The 19,650-nt window shown below is 41.0% G+C and overlaps 1 protein-coding gene across 2 annotated transcripts in view; it reads left to right on the top strand.

The window, feature by feature from the left end:
* Positions 1-468: 468 nt before the first annotated feature.
* Positions 469-19,650, top strand: part of tnksa (tankyrase, TRF1-interacting ankyrin-related ADP-ribose polymerase a) — a 95,439-nt gene continuing 76,257 nt past the window's right edge. The window contains exons 1-4 of one of the 2 annotated variants that reach the window (XM_083929759.1): positions 469-966; positions 2,568-2,683; positions 5,852-5,960; positions 13,654-13,749. In XM_083929759.1, coding sequence (XP_083785885.1) covers positions 477-966; positions 2,568-2,683; positions 5,852-5,960; positions 13,654-13,749 — 811 coding nt within the window. In that variant the 5' untranslated portion in view covers positions 469-476. The remainder of the gene's footprint in view (positions 967-2,567; positions 2,684-5,851; positions 5,961-13,653; positions 13,750-19,650) is intronic. The other variant, XM_083929760.1, reaches the window with a different exon arrangement.

Here is a 19,650-nt window from a genome sequence, read left to right as displayed (position 1 = left end):
GTGGGAAAGAAGGACTTGTTTTGTGGACTTCTGTGGATTCCTTGTTGCCGCAGCAACAACAGACAACCCTGGCAATCTGCAATGCCCAACACTATTGGCTGTTACAAAGTAAACAGAACGTGACAGAAGGTCATTGTCAAACACGTCAAAAAAACAGGAAAAAAAATAAATATATTTTTTAATATTTTTATGGAAAAGCAATACTTTTATTCTGTACCCCTCAAACCGCCCCATGGGTGTATTATTTTTATATTTTTTTTTATATAAATTGTAATAAAGATTCTACATATTCAACCTTTAACAGATTGTGTTCTTTGTTTTTTTAATTACAAAGGTATTAGTGATTATCCATGATACCCAGAGCTTTGGGATACAGTAAATGTAAGCACAGTAAACCAGAGCGGAAGTTTGTCTTCCCTGGACAGGAAACTGTCAGCAGTGTTTTTGTTGCTAGTGGGGACTGTTGTGTTGTGAAAATGGCGACGCCTCGTCGCTCCTCTCAGCAGCAGCAGCCGAACTCCCTGCAGTCTTCCCCGCCCCGCGGCTCCTCTCTCCCCGTCACACCGCCTGGCTCTCCGCCTGCACCCACCGAAGATGTCACTCCGCTTTCCCGCGAAGACGGGATGGACGGCACGGCTGACGGTGAGGCAACCCCTGCCTCCCCCACCTCCACCTCCACAGCTCTGGCCCTCACAGCCAGCAGCAGCAGCACTAGCAGCAGCGCTAGCTCCCCGACAACCACCGAAGGCAGCGGGACCAGCCCCGGCTCTACGCCCGACTCGGGCAGCGGGGACGGGGGCAGCAGCAATAGCAGCGGTGATGGTTGTGCAAACGGGGCTTTCAGGGAGCTGTTTGAAGCCTGTCGAAATGGGGATGTTTCGAGGGTGAAGAAACTCGTGGATACGATGAATGTAAACGCCAAAGACATGGCAGGACGCAAATCAACACCCCTGCACTTCGCTGCAGGTAAACACAACTGGAACCAGCGTTTGGAGTCTTTCACGCTGTTTCTTCAGCTGGGGAGATGTATTTAGGGCGTGGAAGTGACCAGAAAGTAGCTTAGAAACATTGGCTGACATCAGCCATCAACTGTATAATAGGATGGTCACAACCAACAACAATGGCAACAGAACAACAAACATATATCACATTATATAACATTTAAAAAAAACAACCTTTCCAGTTATTAAAAAAAAAAATGTAACAACTAACTAACTAACTAACTAACTAACTAACTAACTATATATATATATATATATATATATATATATATATATATATATATATATATATATATATATATATATATATATATATAATTTCAATAGGACGGGACACCACCAGGCAGAGCCACTCCACAGTTTTTGTTACTGCTGCAGGCGTAACTGTCATCTTCTTACTTTTTTAATATTCACTTTCATATTCATTTTTTAATTCAATTAGCACTAGTAGATGTAAAGTATTTTCATATGTCTAAAATGTGTAATTTTTTCTCAAGATCTGTGAAACATCAGGGTAGAAAATAAATCATTGTTGTAGATTACATTTCATTTCACTTTCAGCTGACACTTTGAAACAAAGCGACTTCCAAGTGCATTCAACAATCAGGGTACAACCCTGAAGAGCTAGAATTAAGTAAGTGCGTTAGCTTCAAATAAACCAAACTACAGAGTGCAATCAAAAAAGTGCAAACATTGTAATACAAAAATTACCTTAAATCAGAGAAGGGCTGACATTTCAGTTTATGAGTCAAACATTGCAGCTGCACAGTAATTGGAGAGTTGCTCCGTGAGTTAAGGCATGGATACAAGGTCAACGGAAAGACACAATTACAGCACTGACAAATCCCTATACACAAGAACACCACTAGCATTGAAAAAGGTGTCGTATAATCACAAAATATTATTATACTTATATATCTCTAAGTCTCTCCATATAAAGGTACCAGATGAACCCTTACACAAATGTTCAGAATGTCAAAAACTACATGCCTATTCAATGAGATGGCAATTGCTTCAAAAGGTTTGCAAAAATGCCTGCAACAAAATAACCAAAGCAGGCTAAACTCTATGATTGTGACATAACAAGTATCATGATTTTATGCATTGCCTTTGGTTTAAGTATAAGCAAGAAGACTCAACCATCTCAACAATAGATACGATTCTTTTTAAAATTTTAATCTTCACTGTACTTATTCATGGCCAATGAATATTAAAAGTGACCATCAGCTCGTCAGCTCCAGGCCTTTTGATTTTTTCATCAGTGCAGAAAAAAAAGATAAAAGAAGAAATACTTGCACAGCTGGCCTTCCTAATCCTCAGCAGCTTGAACAATGAACGGATTCTCTCGAGTAGTGAACACAAGCTCCACTCGTACGCCACTCTCCCAAACAGCTGCCACGTGTGCCACAAAACAAATGAACAGCATTGAGTAGAAAAAACCCCAAAAGAAGATTTAAAGGGAAGTATTAATTGTTTACATGAAACAGGAATCAAACTGAAACTGGATACAGCAGCCTGTTGTTTTAGCTGTGATCCACTCTCAACTCACTTTGATCTTATCTCAAGGTTTCGGGCGTAAAGATGTGGTGGACCACCTGCTTCAGACGGGCGCTAACGTGCACGCACGGGATGATGGAGGTCTGATCCCGCTTCACAACGCCTGCTCTTTTGGCCACTCCGAGGTGAGACCCTGCACAGCAACCCTTTTGATTGATTGAAATATTTATTTTGAATATGTAAATAAAATTGAAACAGAAAACAATAAAAAATACAGCAAAATGATCATGCCATTGAAGGCAGTAGAAGATAGTAAAACACAAACACAAATAATAAAACAAATTCACATATTCGAAAAGGAGTGGGAAGAAGTATATTTTATTTAATCCCACCTCTAATAATAATAATAATAATGATTATTTATAGTAATAATCATTATTTATAATATATGAATCACCACTTAGCTTTACTTTAGATATAAATTAATTTCAGCATATTTATTTATAATTTATAATATATGAATCACCTCTTATCCTTACCTTATAAAATATATAAATTTCAGCATATTATTTATAACTTATATACTTTGAATCACCTCTCATCTTTACTTTATAAAAAAAATCAAAATTAAATTCCCCATATTTATTAAGAATTTATAATATCCGTCTCACTCGAAGAACTGCACTGCTGTTTTTCAGAAAGCGTTTTATACCTCACTAGTGTTACGAACGTCCCTACACTATAACTCTGATAGTGCAGGTGCAAGATACTGTTTGTTCTGGGCGAGCAAGCATAGTGAAGATACACATATCCACACGAGTGCAGTGTAAGGGCGCGTGAGCACCCATGAGGGCAATACAAAGGTGAAAAATGTGTGCCACTCTTCCGATTCCTGCTCGGAACAAAGTATAGCAGTTAATACTTAAGAAGAATGTAGATAATTGCTGGTGATAAAAAAGATGTGAAAAGCAGTTTTGCGACGCAAAGAGTTGGTGTGGTAGGAAAATTCAGAACGAACGTAAGAAAAATCTGTAATCAGGGTTTTCATGAGTGCTAAAGATTTTTGTGTCCAAACACACAGCACATCTGCTCTGTTTGCCAGGAAACTAATAATGTGCACTGTCACATTGAGAAAACTTGAACATTCCCTGTCATTACTTCTAGGGATGGGCTATATGACGATATGAGGTCGTGAAGGATTAGAACGTGCTGACGATCTGCCGAAGCAGAGAGATCTTAGTATCGTGTATAAGGCACATGCTATCCATTGCTGTTCTATGCTCTGCACAGTTGTTTTTTTTCCCTCAGCCAAATCACACTATTGGATAGTTCGCCTACAGGTAGTGACGAGGATTTCTCATGATCCATCATTAAGTCAGAGTGTAGCGGGAAGTCATGGCTGAAAAAAATGAAAACGAAACAACCGTGTCTTAACAGCATGCAAGCGTCAGACTATCGCGTCACTTCGACGCTTTCTGTCCACACTTATTCACAGAATGTGTGGAACAAACTGTAAAATATGCGGCCAAAAAACATATAAATGTCCCGTTCAGACTCCGAATGTGTTTAACAAGGCGCCGCCACTTCCCCGCCACTTCCCTGCCACTTCCCCGCCACGCACGCACGCACGCACGCACGCACGCACGCACGCACGCACGCACGCACGCACGCACGCACGCACGCACGCACGCACGCACGCACGCACGCACGCACGCACGCACGCACACACACACACACACACACACACACACACACACACACAGTCTCACAAGGTGCGCACATTGGATGGTAACACAACGGACCTTTTCGACCACCTAAAGAGACGGCATCCTTAACAGTATGCTGAGAGTTAAATGGCGAGGAGAGCAGCAACAGCACTGCCAGCAGAGACAACAGTTAGCTTTAGGTAGCTTTTTGTTAAATGTAAATTGTATCTCGCACAGGTTGGCCAAACTGCAGAAACTGATTCAAATTTTGGAAAAGTTCTTTGACCTAAGTGCTTTGTTATATATTTTCTCTTTTAGGAGTATATTTTTACATAAGGAAATACTTTGGTTGCACTGTTCAGTAACTTGCAAAATAACTAAAAATCAATGTAAAAAAATGTGCTAAAATCGTGATCGTGATTATACTGTAAAAAAATTGTGATACGATATTTTGTCATATCGCCCACCCCTAGTTCCTTCTTTGATATTCTGGTCATACATGGGGGATGTTTGGGAATATCCGTGACTGATGTGCTAATGCTTTTTTGTCCTCCTGGCCATTAACGACAGTGATCAATCTAATGTTTACAGTTTCTGTTGTTTTGGAGGCTTTTAGAGCTTTCTGTGAGAGCACTTTGCATCCTTGAAAAGCAACGTGCTAATGCAACTGTGCGATCACTGTGATTATTAGCATTGTGATGAGAGTTAATAAACGCTGTTCAAACTGAAACCTATCACTCAGCCACTACACGGTCGCACCTCTGAAAGCGGCCGTTGGCTTCGCTTTGATGTTTTTTCCGGTTGAAGTGTGATGTCGTATTGGGAGGCAATTTATTCAACCTTTTCTTCATACTCGAGTGATCGTTGAGGGGCCACCCTCATTTACCGTGATATGGAATTACAAAGACAAAGAAAACGACACAGAAAAAAGCAAGAAAGCAACAGCATCATCAGAACATAGGAACTCAAAACGTTTCTGAAATGGAAGACCAATTTTATAAACGCACTTGGACAACCAGAATTCAAAATAAATATAGCAATGTAAAGCAATACATTAGGAGTTTGGCGCTCCAAAATCAGATTACTAAAATGCCCGAAAGAAACAAGTGAGTTGATTTTTGTTTTTTAGAAAGTTTATGCTCTGGCTCTCAGATTGTGGAATACCTCTGCGTCTCATAATTCAATTCAATTCAATTCAATTCAATTTTATTTATAGTGCCAAATCATAACAGAAGTTATCTCAGGACACTTTACAAACTAGGTAAAGACCACACTTTATGATTTACATAGACCCAACAATTCCCCCGTAGAGCACGGTGGCAACGAAAACCTTCCCTATTACAAACAGGCAGGAACGTCAGACAGACCCATAATGAGTGAGGGTAAGATGATGAAGTGTCATATTTGATTACATATTTTATTACATTGGTGTGGCATCGGCACAGACATTTTGCTGGACTGACGGCACTGAACCTCAATACTTTTTAAGTATAGACCGATAACTTAGTCTTTCATGGAATCTTTAGCTTAACTTCCTTGATTTAAGGCTTGAGTAGGGGTAAAACAACTGTGGGGGGAACACCTGGGATTTTATGTTTTTTTTGACAAATAAAGAGTAAATGCAGATGATCTGCATGTTGTTTTCAGGTGGTGTCCTTGTTGCTGTGTCAGGGGGCCGACCCTAACGCTCGGGACAACTGGAACTACACGCCACTCCATGAATCTGCCATCAAGGGCAAGATAGATGTCTGTATAGGTAAGCACATAAAAACACACCTTGCAAATGTTTTGGGCTCAATAAACATGAGTGCGTATAAACTAATAATAATAATAATACATTTTATTAATAGGCGCCTTTCTAAGCACTCAAGGACACATACATTTGTTAAAAACAGTGCAACACAAACAACAATAAAAATGGGGAGTAAACAAAATGATCAAATCAGGTTAAGAAATCAAACCAGGTTAAACTGATTTGCAAGATCTCTGGTTACAAAGTAAGTATGTTTCCTTCTCAGCATCTGCCAGTAAAGCTGCTGCGGGTCTGTGAGCAGAACAGTAACAGAACCCATTCATGCGGTTTCACTGGTTGCCATAATAGTTCCTTTGTGTGCAATAAAAGTCAGTGTTTGTTCTGTGACATTGCAAATATGTTGAATTATTTGCATCGGAATTGCTGTGGGGAATTTATAGTAGATATTACATTTGTGTAATTTGTGTATACATATGTCTATATATGTGTACATTATGCATGTATATGTTTTGTTTTAAATTAAAAAACAATGTTTTACTGAATTTCCCTGCTAGGGATCAATAAAAGTGTATCTTTTAATCTATCTTTATCTATTAAAAGTTTTCTCCTCCATCCATCCATCCAAAGTCACAACCTGGAGTTCTGTACAATCACAGTTTGTTTAGAAATGACTATAAACCGCCCGCAGACTGTGCGCTATTATTTTCCATCAAGCATATAGCAGCAAATGCGCTGTAAATTACAATTACTGTGTAACTGCCTATTCTTAAGCCCACACAGGAGACAAAAGAGCATTGATGTCTTTGCCTTACCATATTACAGCTCCCACCAATGTTGTTTTTATTTTTCATTTTAAAAGTGAAACAACACTGCAGGCTCATTTCAGAAAGGACATTAGCAGTAGCAGCAGCAGCTGATCTTTAAAGGTGAATTTGGAAATTGCAAGGCTGTATTACTGATCCCTGAGGAATCTGTGAAGAAGACAAGATATGCCACAGCATGAGAACTGTCTGAGCACTAAGGTGAAGGATAATCTTCCTGATCTTAATGTCGAAGAATTGCTCAGTATGAGTAGCAATAACGAAATGACTACAATGATAGCCGGCGTCACCTTGCTGCCGGCGTCAGTCTGTAATGCTGAGAGCAACAACGAATAAAAGTTTCTACAGTCATTTTTCTGTCTACGATAACCTGCTGCAGAATGTCTGGGCCCTGAATGACTGCATAGCAGCAGACGGCTCCGTGGAGCTCTGATGATCACTGTGCACAAATGCCATGCTGTTGGCAGAGCTGACACCACTTATTGATTCATCAATAATTATTAGTGACACTCAAATTGAGGTGAAATAACTTATCTTTGTTGGCTGTTGATGCGTAATGTGTGCATACATTGATTTTGACGTCCAATCTGAGCGGTGCTCAATGCTAAAAGCGGTTGAAAAGGGCACTTTAGAGATAAGACAGAAAATGTAGTCACGGAACTTAACTTTGAACATACAAAAAATACAAAGAGAGAAATAATTCAGTATATACAGTATGATGAAATGCTGTGTTATGAATCGAGATTAGGGGTGTAAGAAAAGAGTATTGTGGGATCAGGTTTTGTGATACTTTATCGATTCTAAAAAACACTGTATCACCCTATGCCGGATACATGATTATAGATACTATGTGCTTAGGGCGCACTCACACTGTCCATCTGTACCGTGCCCCGTGCTTTAGGGTACTTTCCCCCCCCCTCCCTCTCCCACCGCGGCCCAAGCCCGTTTGTACTCACACTACCTGGGCCTCTGTGCGAATGCTTCTTGCTGCCTATACGTCATCACGCCGTAACACGTCACACGCCACACGCATCGATTGATGTCATCGTGCTGCGTCGCTTTGTTTACAAAGGCGCGCTGCCTTTTGGCCACATAATGGAAAGCAGCGCAGAAAACATGGTAACGTTTTTGGCTTTGTGGTTTTTTTGGACTCATTGTGATGCGGCACGACCCCATTTAGTCGACATTGCAAGGTCCGTGCTTCTTTTTACTATGTCCGAACAGGCGCACATAAAATGACGTCAGAACCGCCGTAGGCCTTGTGCTCGTATACGTGTGAATGCTCGTGCTCGTACATGTGCAAACGTGCTTTACAAAAGCCCACCTCTCCCAAACGGGCCGTGGCCGGTGGTAAGCTTGCACTCACACTGGTCAAACGAACTAGACTTTAGCTGTGAAACGTGCTTGGGCACGGTACGGATGGACAGTGTGAGTGCGCCCTCCCCCGCGCCCGAGCCCCGTTTGTACTCACACTGCCAGGGCCTCGGCCAATGCTTCTTGCTGTCCATACGCCATCACGCCGTAACACGTCACACGCATTGATCGCGTGTGTGTGGCTTTGTTTACAAATCTTTCCACAGACCTTGGAGTTTTTGTGCGTCTTTTTGACTGTTTTTGAATATTTTCATCCGACCAAATCTGCAGTAAACACTCCACCTCCGCATCACATCAACGTGAACCTTTCATCGCCATTGTTGTTGTTGTTGTTAAATGTCATAAATGACATGGTCCGTCGTTCTATTTTCTATGTCCGAACAGGCGGTACATAACGCTACTGCCGTAGGGCTCGTGCTCGTGCTCGTACACGTGCGCACGCTCGTGCTCGTACATGTGCAAACGGCTCCGCTAAAGCCCACAGTTATGCGCGGAACGGGTGCACTCACACTGTTTAAACGTACTAGGCTTTAGCTGAAAGACCGGTTTCGGCCCGGGACAGAACGACAGTGTGAGTGCGCCCTTAGATACAGGCTCCACAGTGCCGTTTACCCAAATCCAGTTGCCTACATATTCTTTCACTTGTAAAAATCTGTCTTCTGTAGCCGCATGTATATTGTTTCAGGTCCTCTAATACAGCTACTGACAGGGCCAAATTTGTCATCACAAAGGTGGCATTTTTCAGGCTGAAAAGAGCCATTTACGACAAGTTTTTTGCAGTTTGGTGAAGAGGAATTTAGAATCAAAATGTCAAATTCATCTCGGGAGTTGCATTCGCGGGTGACGCAGAGGATGTTGTGGGCAGCTGTCACCACTTATCCAACACTTCACTATCTGTTCTGAGGCCACACTCAGTATGGTCGCGCTCTACAACAATGTTATGGTGACATTTTGGGGCTCATATCACTGAAGGACACAGACGACTCCAGCTGCGGTCACACACTGCTCTGATAAGCCCTGTGGTAAGCATGACTGAGCGCTGTGTGCCATCATGTCGGAGCACTTCCACCCTCTGAAAATAGAGTCTGACACATTTTGTGAAGCAAGAGGATGATAAATATGTTATTTGCTACCAGTTCAAAAAGCAAATATTTTCAGGTTGCATAAGCAATTTGGGAGCATTTTAAAAAGCTTGCACCTTCACTGCTCCCACTCTAAAGAATCACATTTAGCTCAAGGGAAAACTACATCTTCTATTCTCAAGTCCTGGATGTAAGTGTCCTTGACCGCATTTTTTGACCAAATGATGTATGAAAACAGACAAATCGAAGAAGACTTTCCTATTTGATATATTTTGTATGTCAGTGTTGTGCGTATGTGAGTTGATTGTCATTGTGTGCTGAAATGATAAACCATGTTGTCTGATGGGCCTCCACAATGACAAACCTCGTGTTGATGAACAGACTTTGCTGTGTATTGCATTTGTCTGTGTGGTTCGCCTTCTTAACTGCACAGTTGCAGGCAAATAAACAGAAACCACATGATCTTTATTGGACAGAGTTTTGGTCGCCTGTCATCCTGCCAGGTTAGAGATTTGGCACCAGACTGAGAGTCAAATCAAGTCTGATTCGCTCAGCATGATGGACGCTCTGTCCTCATCCTCTGGTGTTCAGACAACTTGAGTAAGAAATTAATCTCTCATTACCTGAATCGTTTAGAGCTCAAGGTCTGGAGTAAATCTCATCAACAAACTTTGGATAAGCAGATCTTGGAAATCCCAACGCAGCCATTCGATTGGCTCCGAGTTTAATAACCCACGGCCTCCATAAATGTCAGATCAGTACAGTCAGTTTAACTGTGTCCTCAGTTCTCCGCAGTGTCATTTGACTGGCTATTGTTATGATCATAGGCCAACTGAGATACCACCGTTTCCAGAATGACATTTGTTTTTGAATTTCTCCAAAGCAAGGTTAATGAGATGTCAGTGCAAATGTCAGTGTTGTTTGGTTCTTATATAAATAGATATTATTTATATATTTCCTCCACATACCCTCAAACTCCGGCTTTTTGAATGTATCTTTGTATGTTATTAACCATTGTTTATGTTATAGTGAGATGCCTTGTGAGATTTTTGGCTATATGCTTCCATAACATGTCTTCTTTTAGACTAGTGGGAGAATAAAAAAATACACGTTTAGGTGCACGTCTATTTGCATCTGTAGATTTCTCTTAAATTCACCAAAGACTAGCATTAGCTAATGCTTCATTATCTTATTCTAAAAAAACAAAAACATTTCAGAACAGTTGTAATACAATAAAAAAGAATTATTGTCTTAATGCCAGTAATCAACTGGGGAAGTTTCGTGCCGACATCTTAGTTTCACCTGTAGTGTTACAAAATAAATGAAATTTTAGAATTCACATGTTAAAAGGTAGTTTTCTGAATTTACAGAGCGGTTTCTTCATATATCGTTCATCATCAGCCTAATTTATAGAATTTTATTACAAAAAAAATGGCTAAAAATGAATTTATGAATGGCTGTTGCCAGTATTTTCTGATTTATGGAATGATAAAAAGAGAAATCCCAAATCCCCTCTGAAAATGAAGCAAACATTTTGAGCCTGGTTTATTCAATGATTAGATATCTGTTTAGGAAATGCATGCAAATGAGTGCACATTTATTTAGATAATGCCACATTTGCATATTGAACATTTCCGAAAACTTGTAATACAAAAAATTATCTTTGAAATGTTAAAAACATTAAAATTAACCGTCAACAGAGCAACAAACAGCAGCACAGATCCCAAAGATATTGAATTTACAATGATATACAAGAGCAGTGCATTCCGCTCATTTGAGAGGCATAAATAAGTAAATGCTTGGCGTTTTTTCCTAGTTAAAGGATGATGAAATCATGAAAAATGCCTAAATGCCCATCTATTATCAAATCACTGTTGATTATATGACCATTGATCAGCTAATAGTCTCAACACTACATTTGGTGTAGACACCCTGTCCGTTTCAGATGTTTCATGCATTTATTCGGAGGCAGTCTTTACTGTTCGGTTTTGACTAGCAGTGACAGCACAGGAAAAGGAATTCCTTATCTCTATCATGAAAGGTGGATGTTTGACTTTTTGCTCAAAGTGCCAGCAGCTCTTTGTCTAAATGTCTGCTTGTGTTAAACTGTAAAAAGCCACAAAAAATATATAAATGTCATTTAGACCAACTAAAAGCCATATTCACAGAAAGCTGAACCAGCTCCAGGAAGTGGCATGACTACACAACATTGCACCTGACAGCTGTTTGACTGTTTTAGTCTGCTGCTCTCAGTCTTCAGCAGCACTTCCAAATTCAGTTTTTTTACGATTTGAACACAAGTCCTGAGATGAGACAGGCTGGGAAAGTATGTGCACAGGAGATCAAAATTAGAGAGCAAAGTATTAATACTTCATTCTGAAATACTGTTGACAAAGAAGTTGACAATTGTAAATGAATCAGAAACAGTGGTACGGACCTGATTTGTGAACTCTACTAGCCTGTACGTGCGAGCGTGTGTGTTGCCATGTGTCAGACCATCATTTTTCTCTCTGCCTCACTATATCTTTATTCTTGGTGTGTGTGTGTGTGTGTGTGTGTGTGTGTGTGTGTGTGTGTGTGTGTGTGTGTGTGTGTGTGTGTGTGTGTGTGTGTGTGTGTGTGTGTGTGTGTGTGTGTGTGTGTGTGTGTGTGTGTGTGTGTGTGTGTGTGTGTGTGTGTGTGTGTGTGTGTGTGTGTGTGTGTGTGTGTGTGTGTGTGTGTGTGTGTGTGTGTGTGTGTGTGTGTGTGTGTGTGTGTGTGTGTGTGTGTGTGTGTGTGTGTGTGTGGTGCAGAGCTATATCATATTTTTGTTGAGGGGTGAGTTGGTGACTAAGGTATGCGTCAGTGCTGGGACACACACACGCGCACACGCACACACCGTCTTAGACACAATTATCCTCCTCTTCGACCCTCCTCTCTGCGGAGTAGTTTGAAGTGTACACAAGTCACAGTGCACTGGGAACTGCTCGGCAATCACAATAGTTAGAAGTGAGACAGAGGACGGCAGTGTGAGTGTTGACATAAGCGCCCTCAAAAGAGCTCATTTACAAAAAAAACTGAGTGCAGGCAGAGTTTGTTATTCAGCTCATACCTGTTCAGTAGTCTCATCTCTCTTCTCTTCTCTTCTCTTCTCTTCTCTTCTCTTCTCTTCTCTTCTCTTCTCTTCTCTTCTCTTCTCTTCTCTTCTCTTCTCTTCTCTTCTCTTCTCCTTGTTTCTCTTCCCCTGTCCTTGTTTTTCCTCTCCTGTCCTCCTTGTTTCTCCTCATTACTCCTCTCCTCTCCTTATTTCTCCTCTCCTCATTACTCCTCTCCTTTCCTTGTTTCTCCTCCCCTCTCCTCATTTCTCCATCCCTCTTCTCATTTCTTCTCTCGTTTCCTTGTTTCTCCTCTACCGTCCTCTCCTTGTTTCTCCTCATTACTCCTCTCCTTATTTCTCCATCCTTCTCCTCATTTCTCTTCTCCTCTCCTTCCCTTGTTTTTCCTTTATCCTCCTCTCCTTGTTTCTGCTCATTACTCTTCTCCTCTCCTTATTTCTCCATCCTTCTCCTCATTTCTCCGCTCCTCTCCTTTCCTTGTTTCTCCTCTATTCTCCTCTCCTCTCTGATCCTATCCACTCCTCTGTTTTTACTACTCCCCTGCTCTCTCTCCCTCTCTATCACACAAATAGTCTTGTTTGGCTCTCCCTCCCCGCATTTCGTCCTCTCTCCCATCCTCTCTGACTCTCATTCCCCCTCCTCTCTCCTCTCTCATCTCGCTCTCCGCTGCATCGCTCAGTCAGTCGGAGAGGCGAGAGTCTCTCCACTCACACTGCCCGTCCGCCTCGTCGCTGCTGCTGCTGCTGCTGCTACCACCTCGACTAGCTGTAGCCAATCGTCTCTCCCTTCCTCACTCATTTCTATTTATTTTCTCAGCTTAACCATAGCTTTCCCCCACTCCTCCATGGAAGTGTGATGTGTTTTGTAGCTGGTCACGTAGTATCCGCTTTGCAAGGGTCCGCTGTTTATCCGGCGGTGTAGTGTGGCTTCTGCTGCTCTTGTTGTGGCATGTCTGTTTACATCAGCAGCATGGCTCGCAGGGCAGGGGCAGCCAGGGGCAGCCGAGAGAGCAGCGCTAGCAACAGAGGTGGTGCAGCCGGAGGAGGAGGAGAGATATGTGAAGCAGGACGTGCAGTAGGAGACACAGCTAGAGATGGAGGAACAGGATGGATAGCAGAAGAGCAAGTGGGAGAAAAAGGAGAAGGTCCAGGAAGAGCAGTTTATGAAGCAGGTTGTGGTTCAGCAGCCGGAGCCGGAGGAGGAGGAGGAGGAGGAGGAGCCGCACTAGGACTAGGACTAGGACTAGGGAGAGGTGTGTGTCGGGGAGTTTGCATGTCAGTCCAGGAGCTCAGCTACTGTCTGTGTCTGCCTTGTTGTTGTACAGTGTTACTGCAGCATGGCGCCGACCCCAACATCCGCAACACCGACGGGAAGTCCGCCCTGGACCTGGCTGAACCCTCCGCCAAGGCAGTGCTCACAGGTCAGTCTCCTGTCTGTTTATATATCTGTCAAATTCCACTTAAACAGACACAGTCTTACTTTCTATGGCTCACATTCGGTTGCAGTATGTCTATGTTTTCATATCTTTCCCGTTCTTAGTTTCCTGTCCACTTTCTTTCTAATCTGTCTTTAGTCAAAGGATTCACTTCTGTCTTAATGTTAACATTTTGCCCAGAACTTTCAACCGACATTGATTTGATTTTGTCCAAGGCTGCGGGCGGTAGCATCTTTTCTTCCTATCAATCCATCACCCTTTTATTTTTCACAAGGCTACACTGCTCATGAACTCACTACGCTTGTGATTCAGTCTTTGTGTCCAAGGCTGTACACTTACATTGGTCGCTACATCACGTTTTCTTCATTTGGCTCTGTGCCTTTATCCAAGGGGGTCAGAGGTGTCTGCTGTTTTTTTTCCACTCTTATTTTTTTACATTCTTTTACTCCTCTTCCGAATGTGGCTGTGCTCATTGTTCAGCCGCTCAATAAACTTGCTTCCTGTGCTGGACTTTGCTTTTATTTATTTATTATTTTCCTGTCAAAAGCAACGACACAGCGGACGTTTACTGAGTAGCCGTCTTTTGTTTAATTCAGCAGACTTCTTCAAATAGCGACAAACTGAAAATAGCTGTATATGCAGTTTGATACTGTAGGCATCCCAAACCTCACACCCCATCTATTACATACTACTGTAAAACCTTGCTCCCCATCATCATCATAGTCATCGTAGTCATCGATGCATTTTAATAACAATAAGTTATTAAAATGCATCCCCACTTATCCACTTAGAGTATGATCAAATCAGCAATTCCATTGCTAGGCAACACACTTGGTCCTTGTTAACTTCCTGTCAGTTGATGTCATTCACATTCACTGCAACAGGAAATAAACTAGGACACATTTTTACACCTTTGAAAAGGTCTATATGCAAAAAATAAAAAACATAATTTCTGTTCACAAAGACCAGTTGCGTTGTTGTTTTAAACTGTCTGGAAGCAGCAATGAATGTCCCGTTCCTAGTCTCCCAGAAAAACGAAATCAAAACAATACAGACTGGGTCTATTCCTTTTTCTAAAAAAAAAACTAAACAAAACACCAAAGAAATTCAACACACTCGTAATGCACCTCTATGCTCTTTAGCAATGTTGTTAATATGATTTAAGTTGTACTGTTGTGGCTGATTGTATATATTTTAGAGCAATGCACTAAGAGACATATACAGAGTCACATAGTTGATGGACTTTATTGGCCTCCCGGGATCTTGCAGTCAAAAGAAAGTACAGTGTATCATCACATTCTGGTTTTATAGGGCTTCACAAACAACCCCCCTTAAACTCTGTTTTACGTCATATTCTCTTATCTCAAATGACCATTTGAGCATGTACTTCCGCAGAGGACGTCAGTTGAGTAGGTGGTCCTTCAATGTTGCCCAGGACACATTCATTACTCACTGCTAATAATAATTTGGCCAAATGTGGTCTGAGTGATCAGATCTTATTGCATCCTTGGTGCTGTTCTTAAAGCTGTCCACTTGTGATTTCAAACACCCAAAATGCATGTTAATGCCAGGTGTGAACAGAGGCGTAGACTGAAGTCAATAAAAGCTAATAGACTGCATTGCAAGCGGATCAGCTCCCAGCTTTTAACCTCCAAAATATTCAGTGCGTCCCTACAATTAAACTCATACCCTGAGGATAAAAAAAATCCTTAAACTCATTAGAGTGTTTTAGCGGCCAACATGGGGCACTAAACCTTTTCAGCGGTTCTTTCATTGTTACGAGCCCTTAAAGGTGGCAGGACTCATTACACCTAATCAGTGGTTGAGGAACCACAGTTACAGCTTTGAAATGAGGAACTAATGAAAAAAATGAATGGCTTTTAAATAAATAATTTTTTCGTATACTTGTTTCCTCCTTAGTTAAACAGCTGAAAATACAGAAACTCGGCCTGATTTTGTTTTATGTTGTCTATCTTTCCTCTTTGCCAAACAGTACTTCTCATCTTCACACTTTTGATGAACTCCTGCTGTATTGCACGTATATGTTTGGTGTGGGCTTATGAGTTGTGAGTCCTTATCTCACTTTTTCTTCAGATGGGAAAAGGTTGAAAGACACGGTTCTTATTGAACTTAATGAGTCCTGTTTTTGTTTGCACTGGTGGATTGGCAAAGATAATTTTAAATTGAAATCTCTTTGCATGTTCCCTGTCTCTCTGTGGGTTCTTTACAGGCTCTAAATCAGTTTTCCCAGCAGCGCTTTCTCTGTTTACACACGTGTTACATCACCAATTCCCATCAACTCCCTCTGTGGTAAATCAGATAAATGTCAAGAACAGCGTGGAGCTGTGCGGTGTCAAAACATGTGGGGGAATTTTTAACGGCAGCCGCCTGTGAAAAATTCATCAGCTAGAATTGAAATGAGGTTATTGAACATTACAGCATATGTTGTTAGCCTCTTCACCCCATCTCAGTATCAGCCATGACACAAGTTTTACAATGGAGCTGTCATGGAAATGCGATTCATGAGCAGTGAAACTACAAGATTTAGCAGAGGAGTTATTGATCTTAGTCTTAAATAGTAAATGAATAGTTAATTGTTACCAAACATTGCAGACTTGATCAAATATATATATATATAATGTAATGTAATGTAATAACTCGAAGCGGCTAATCAAGTGTTTGTGTTTGTTAATTGACTCATAGTAGAGGATTTGAAAACAGCAAACAGTTTAACTCTAATGCTGAAGGAGACATGTGGGCACAATCTGTTAATCAAAAGAGGAACAGAGATTTATATTTATTTCCAGCACCATAGCCAGTGTTGAGATAATATTTTAGACCAGAGGTTTTCAAACTGAGTCTGGAGAGACGCATGGGATTTGAAGTGTGGGAGCCGAGGGGAGAGAGTCGGTCAAAAACTCGGTCAAATCTGAACGCACATACACGATGCGCTTATTTTTAGATTCAGTGTGAGTCACACTTTCTGAGGATGTCATTATCCCTAATGTCTAAAAGTTCATCCCTGGATAAACGTCCAAAGATCTGACTTGATATAGAAAAAAGGACAGTTTCTTACGACATTAAAAGTTTTCTTCAGTATCAAAGCATACCTGTACATCTATAAGTACAGTGCATACAGAAACTGCTAATAGGTAATTCTGCATTCTTTTAATGACGCCAAATCCAATTTGCCAAAATGTAAACAAATATAGACTAATGAAATGCTATAATTGTTTTTGTCTGAGGGTTGGCCCAAAGAGTCTGACTTTGAGCCCCTGTTTTGGTCTCCTGGTCAAACCCCTGACCTATCACATACAGTCATACAGGCAGGACTAATATGTGAACTAATCTGCTATATAAGCTAATTTACCTGTGAGAAACCCACTGAAATTAGCTTCAGTGTGCTGCAGACAGCCCTCACACATGGGAGTCATTTATGAGGAGGGTTTTTCCCGGCTCAAAGCGAGGCAAAGGTCGACCTATTGAACCTTGATTTATCTTTTAAATGGAAATTCATTTTAAACAGATTTACGATGCTCCATCTGCCCACTCTAAAACTCTTAAAGCTATATAATGGAAAAAAATGGGATTTGGGATTAAACACGTTTTCATTTACATAAATGATGAGCCATAATAGACATTTATTTTTTAAGTCATTTTAACTTGTCATAGTAGGGAAAGCACAGGTGTAATTAATAACATTAATGACGACTCTGTTCCATTTAGGTGATTCATTAAGCCATGCCGATGAGGCGGCATAGACATAATGCCTACACACTGAAACTGGATCAAGTATCTCGAATGAAGCCTTAATTAAGGTTATCAATTCTGTGTTTTTCCCTTGCATGTGTATCATACAAAATGTGACTGTGAATGCATAGGCTGTTGTTCCTCCACAAGAAGTAGGTGGGCGTGTTTTGAAATTTTCCCAAAAAAGAAAGCAATAAGACGTTTACAAGGACAGCTAAATGTTATCTTCCATTTTCAACATCTGCTGTTCCTGCAGGCATCCGCTGATGCGTTCAGGTGAAAATAAGATTTTAATAGAGAAACCAGTTGATCCATAACACCAGTACTCTGGCTCTCCCCTCCGTCCTCCTTCCTCCTGCAGTGGTTGTTGTGTATTCTGTCTGTGGTTTAGATCTGACAAATTTACCGCATCTTGTTAGTAACATGAATCATGCTTTTAATGTTCGAGGGTAATTACCCAAACTAGCGTCCTGTTAGATTGTCTCTTCACCCAGCGCCACCCTAAAGTGATTCCACTGTTGTAATTACTGTAGGCACTGATGCATATAATGCAAAGCTCTTAAAGATATTTTCATTATTGCATTGTCAGATTTTGGGACTAAAGATAGCAGAAATTTTTGAGCCAACCCTTTAAATCATCTTTCTCGAGGTATCAAATATGATTACGTGTGTGTTTGCATATGTGTAGCCTCTGTATAATCTTCTACAGTGACACCCTGCATGAGCCTTCCCTCTCCCGTCCTATATGTTCTGTGTCTACGGTTTAGAGGTACTGCTCTATTCCTCATTTCTGCCGCAGGCCGGCACAGCTTTCAGCTTTAGTCTGTGGTGATGAAAGTTTATATTGACCCATAAATTAGCTCTACTGCTCTGCCACATCCAACAAAGTGCTCTCAGAAATGATAGACTCTGTTCCCTGTTAGCTGGGGATGTGAAACGGCAAGACAGAGAAGATTTCTTTCTTTTATTATTATTATTTTTTAAAGCATCTCAGCAAACACCCCTCAAACTGCATTTTAACTATTGTTTTTCATCATACAGTTTGAATTCTGATCAGGGTTAGCATATGTCAGAACACGGTAGGACAGTGTTAATTGTCAGGTCTTTGTTCAGCCCCTTTTAGATTCTCCAAGATGTGCTTTTTTTTTTCAAGAGCACAGCCCAGAGCTCTGCAGGTTAATCTGTCTCAAGTAAAATACACCACTATCCACCGCAGAAGGCACATGCACAGCTGGAAAATTTGATGACTAAAGCCTGGAGTCGAGCTTCTCAACATTGTACAATGAGCTAGTAAGGATGCGCTCATGTCTTACAGCTCATTCAAATTAATATGTACAGTATTACCCATCAGACTCTGCAGTTGCAATTTAAGTAGCACAATGAAAACCCAATGAAGACTGACAGAAATATAAATTCTTCAAAGCTGGGAAAAAAACGTGGATGTAAAGCCCCCTCTTTACTCCAATGTGCTTTTGTTGAGTGAACGCCTAGAGAGTTTCAAGTTAATTATACTGCTCCTTATCGGGTTACAAAGGACAGCATGCACATATCTGCTATGAGATTGGCCTATCACAAAATGGTCACTGGCACCTGGAGCTAAATTTGAAAGGCCCACAGTTTACAGCATTTATCAGATGCTGCGGCGAAGCCTGTGCGTTTAGATCTGATTTATAGTCCTGCGTCAATGTTGAGGTATGCTCGACAAATTTACATTTTCGTGACCAAGCAGAAGTCATTTTCACTACAAGCACTCACAAAGGGAATAAGTGAATGTACATTTCGATTAGCATATATAATCAGTTATGCACAGCACGTTCATTTAGTGTTTTGATGAACAGAGTATACAGTGGACTTAAATGCGAACCTATGCAACAAATGACAGATAATAGGATAACGGAGAACACTAAAACAAAACCAGACGTGTTTAAGCTGTTCCATGTGATAAAGAGAAGGGGGATAATCATTTAAATATAGAGATAATGGGGCACATTTTCAGACACTTTCTTCTGGAAGACATTCATTCAAATACATAATAAAACTCATGTTTTACACATCTTGTAACAAATTATATATAATTAGTGAGCTTTAGAGGTGCTGGTAGGTGGAATTTGTTACCTCCGGAGTAGTTTTGCACTG

The sequence above is a fragment of the Echiichthys vipera genome, assembly GCF_963691815.1.
Source record: "Echiichthys vipera genome assembly, chromosome: 16".
Lineage (NCBI taxonomy): Eukaryota > Metazoa > Chordata > Actinopteri > Perciformes > Trachinidae > Echiichthys > Echiichthys vipera.
This window is presented reverse-complemented; position numbering and strand designations above follow the sequence as displayed.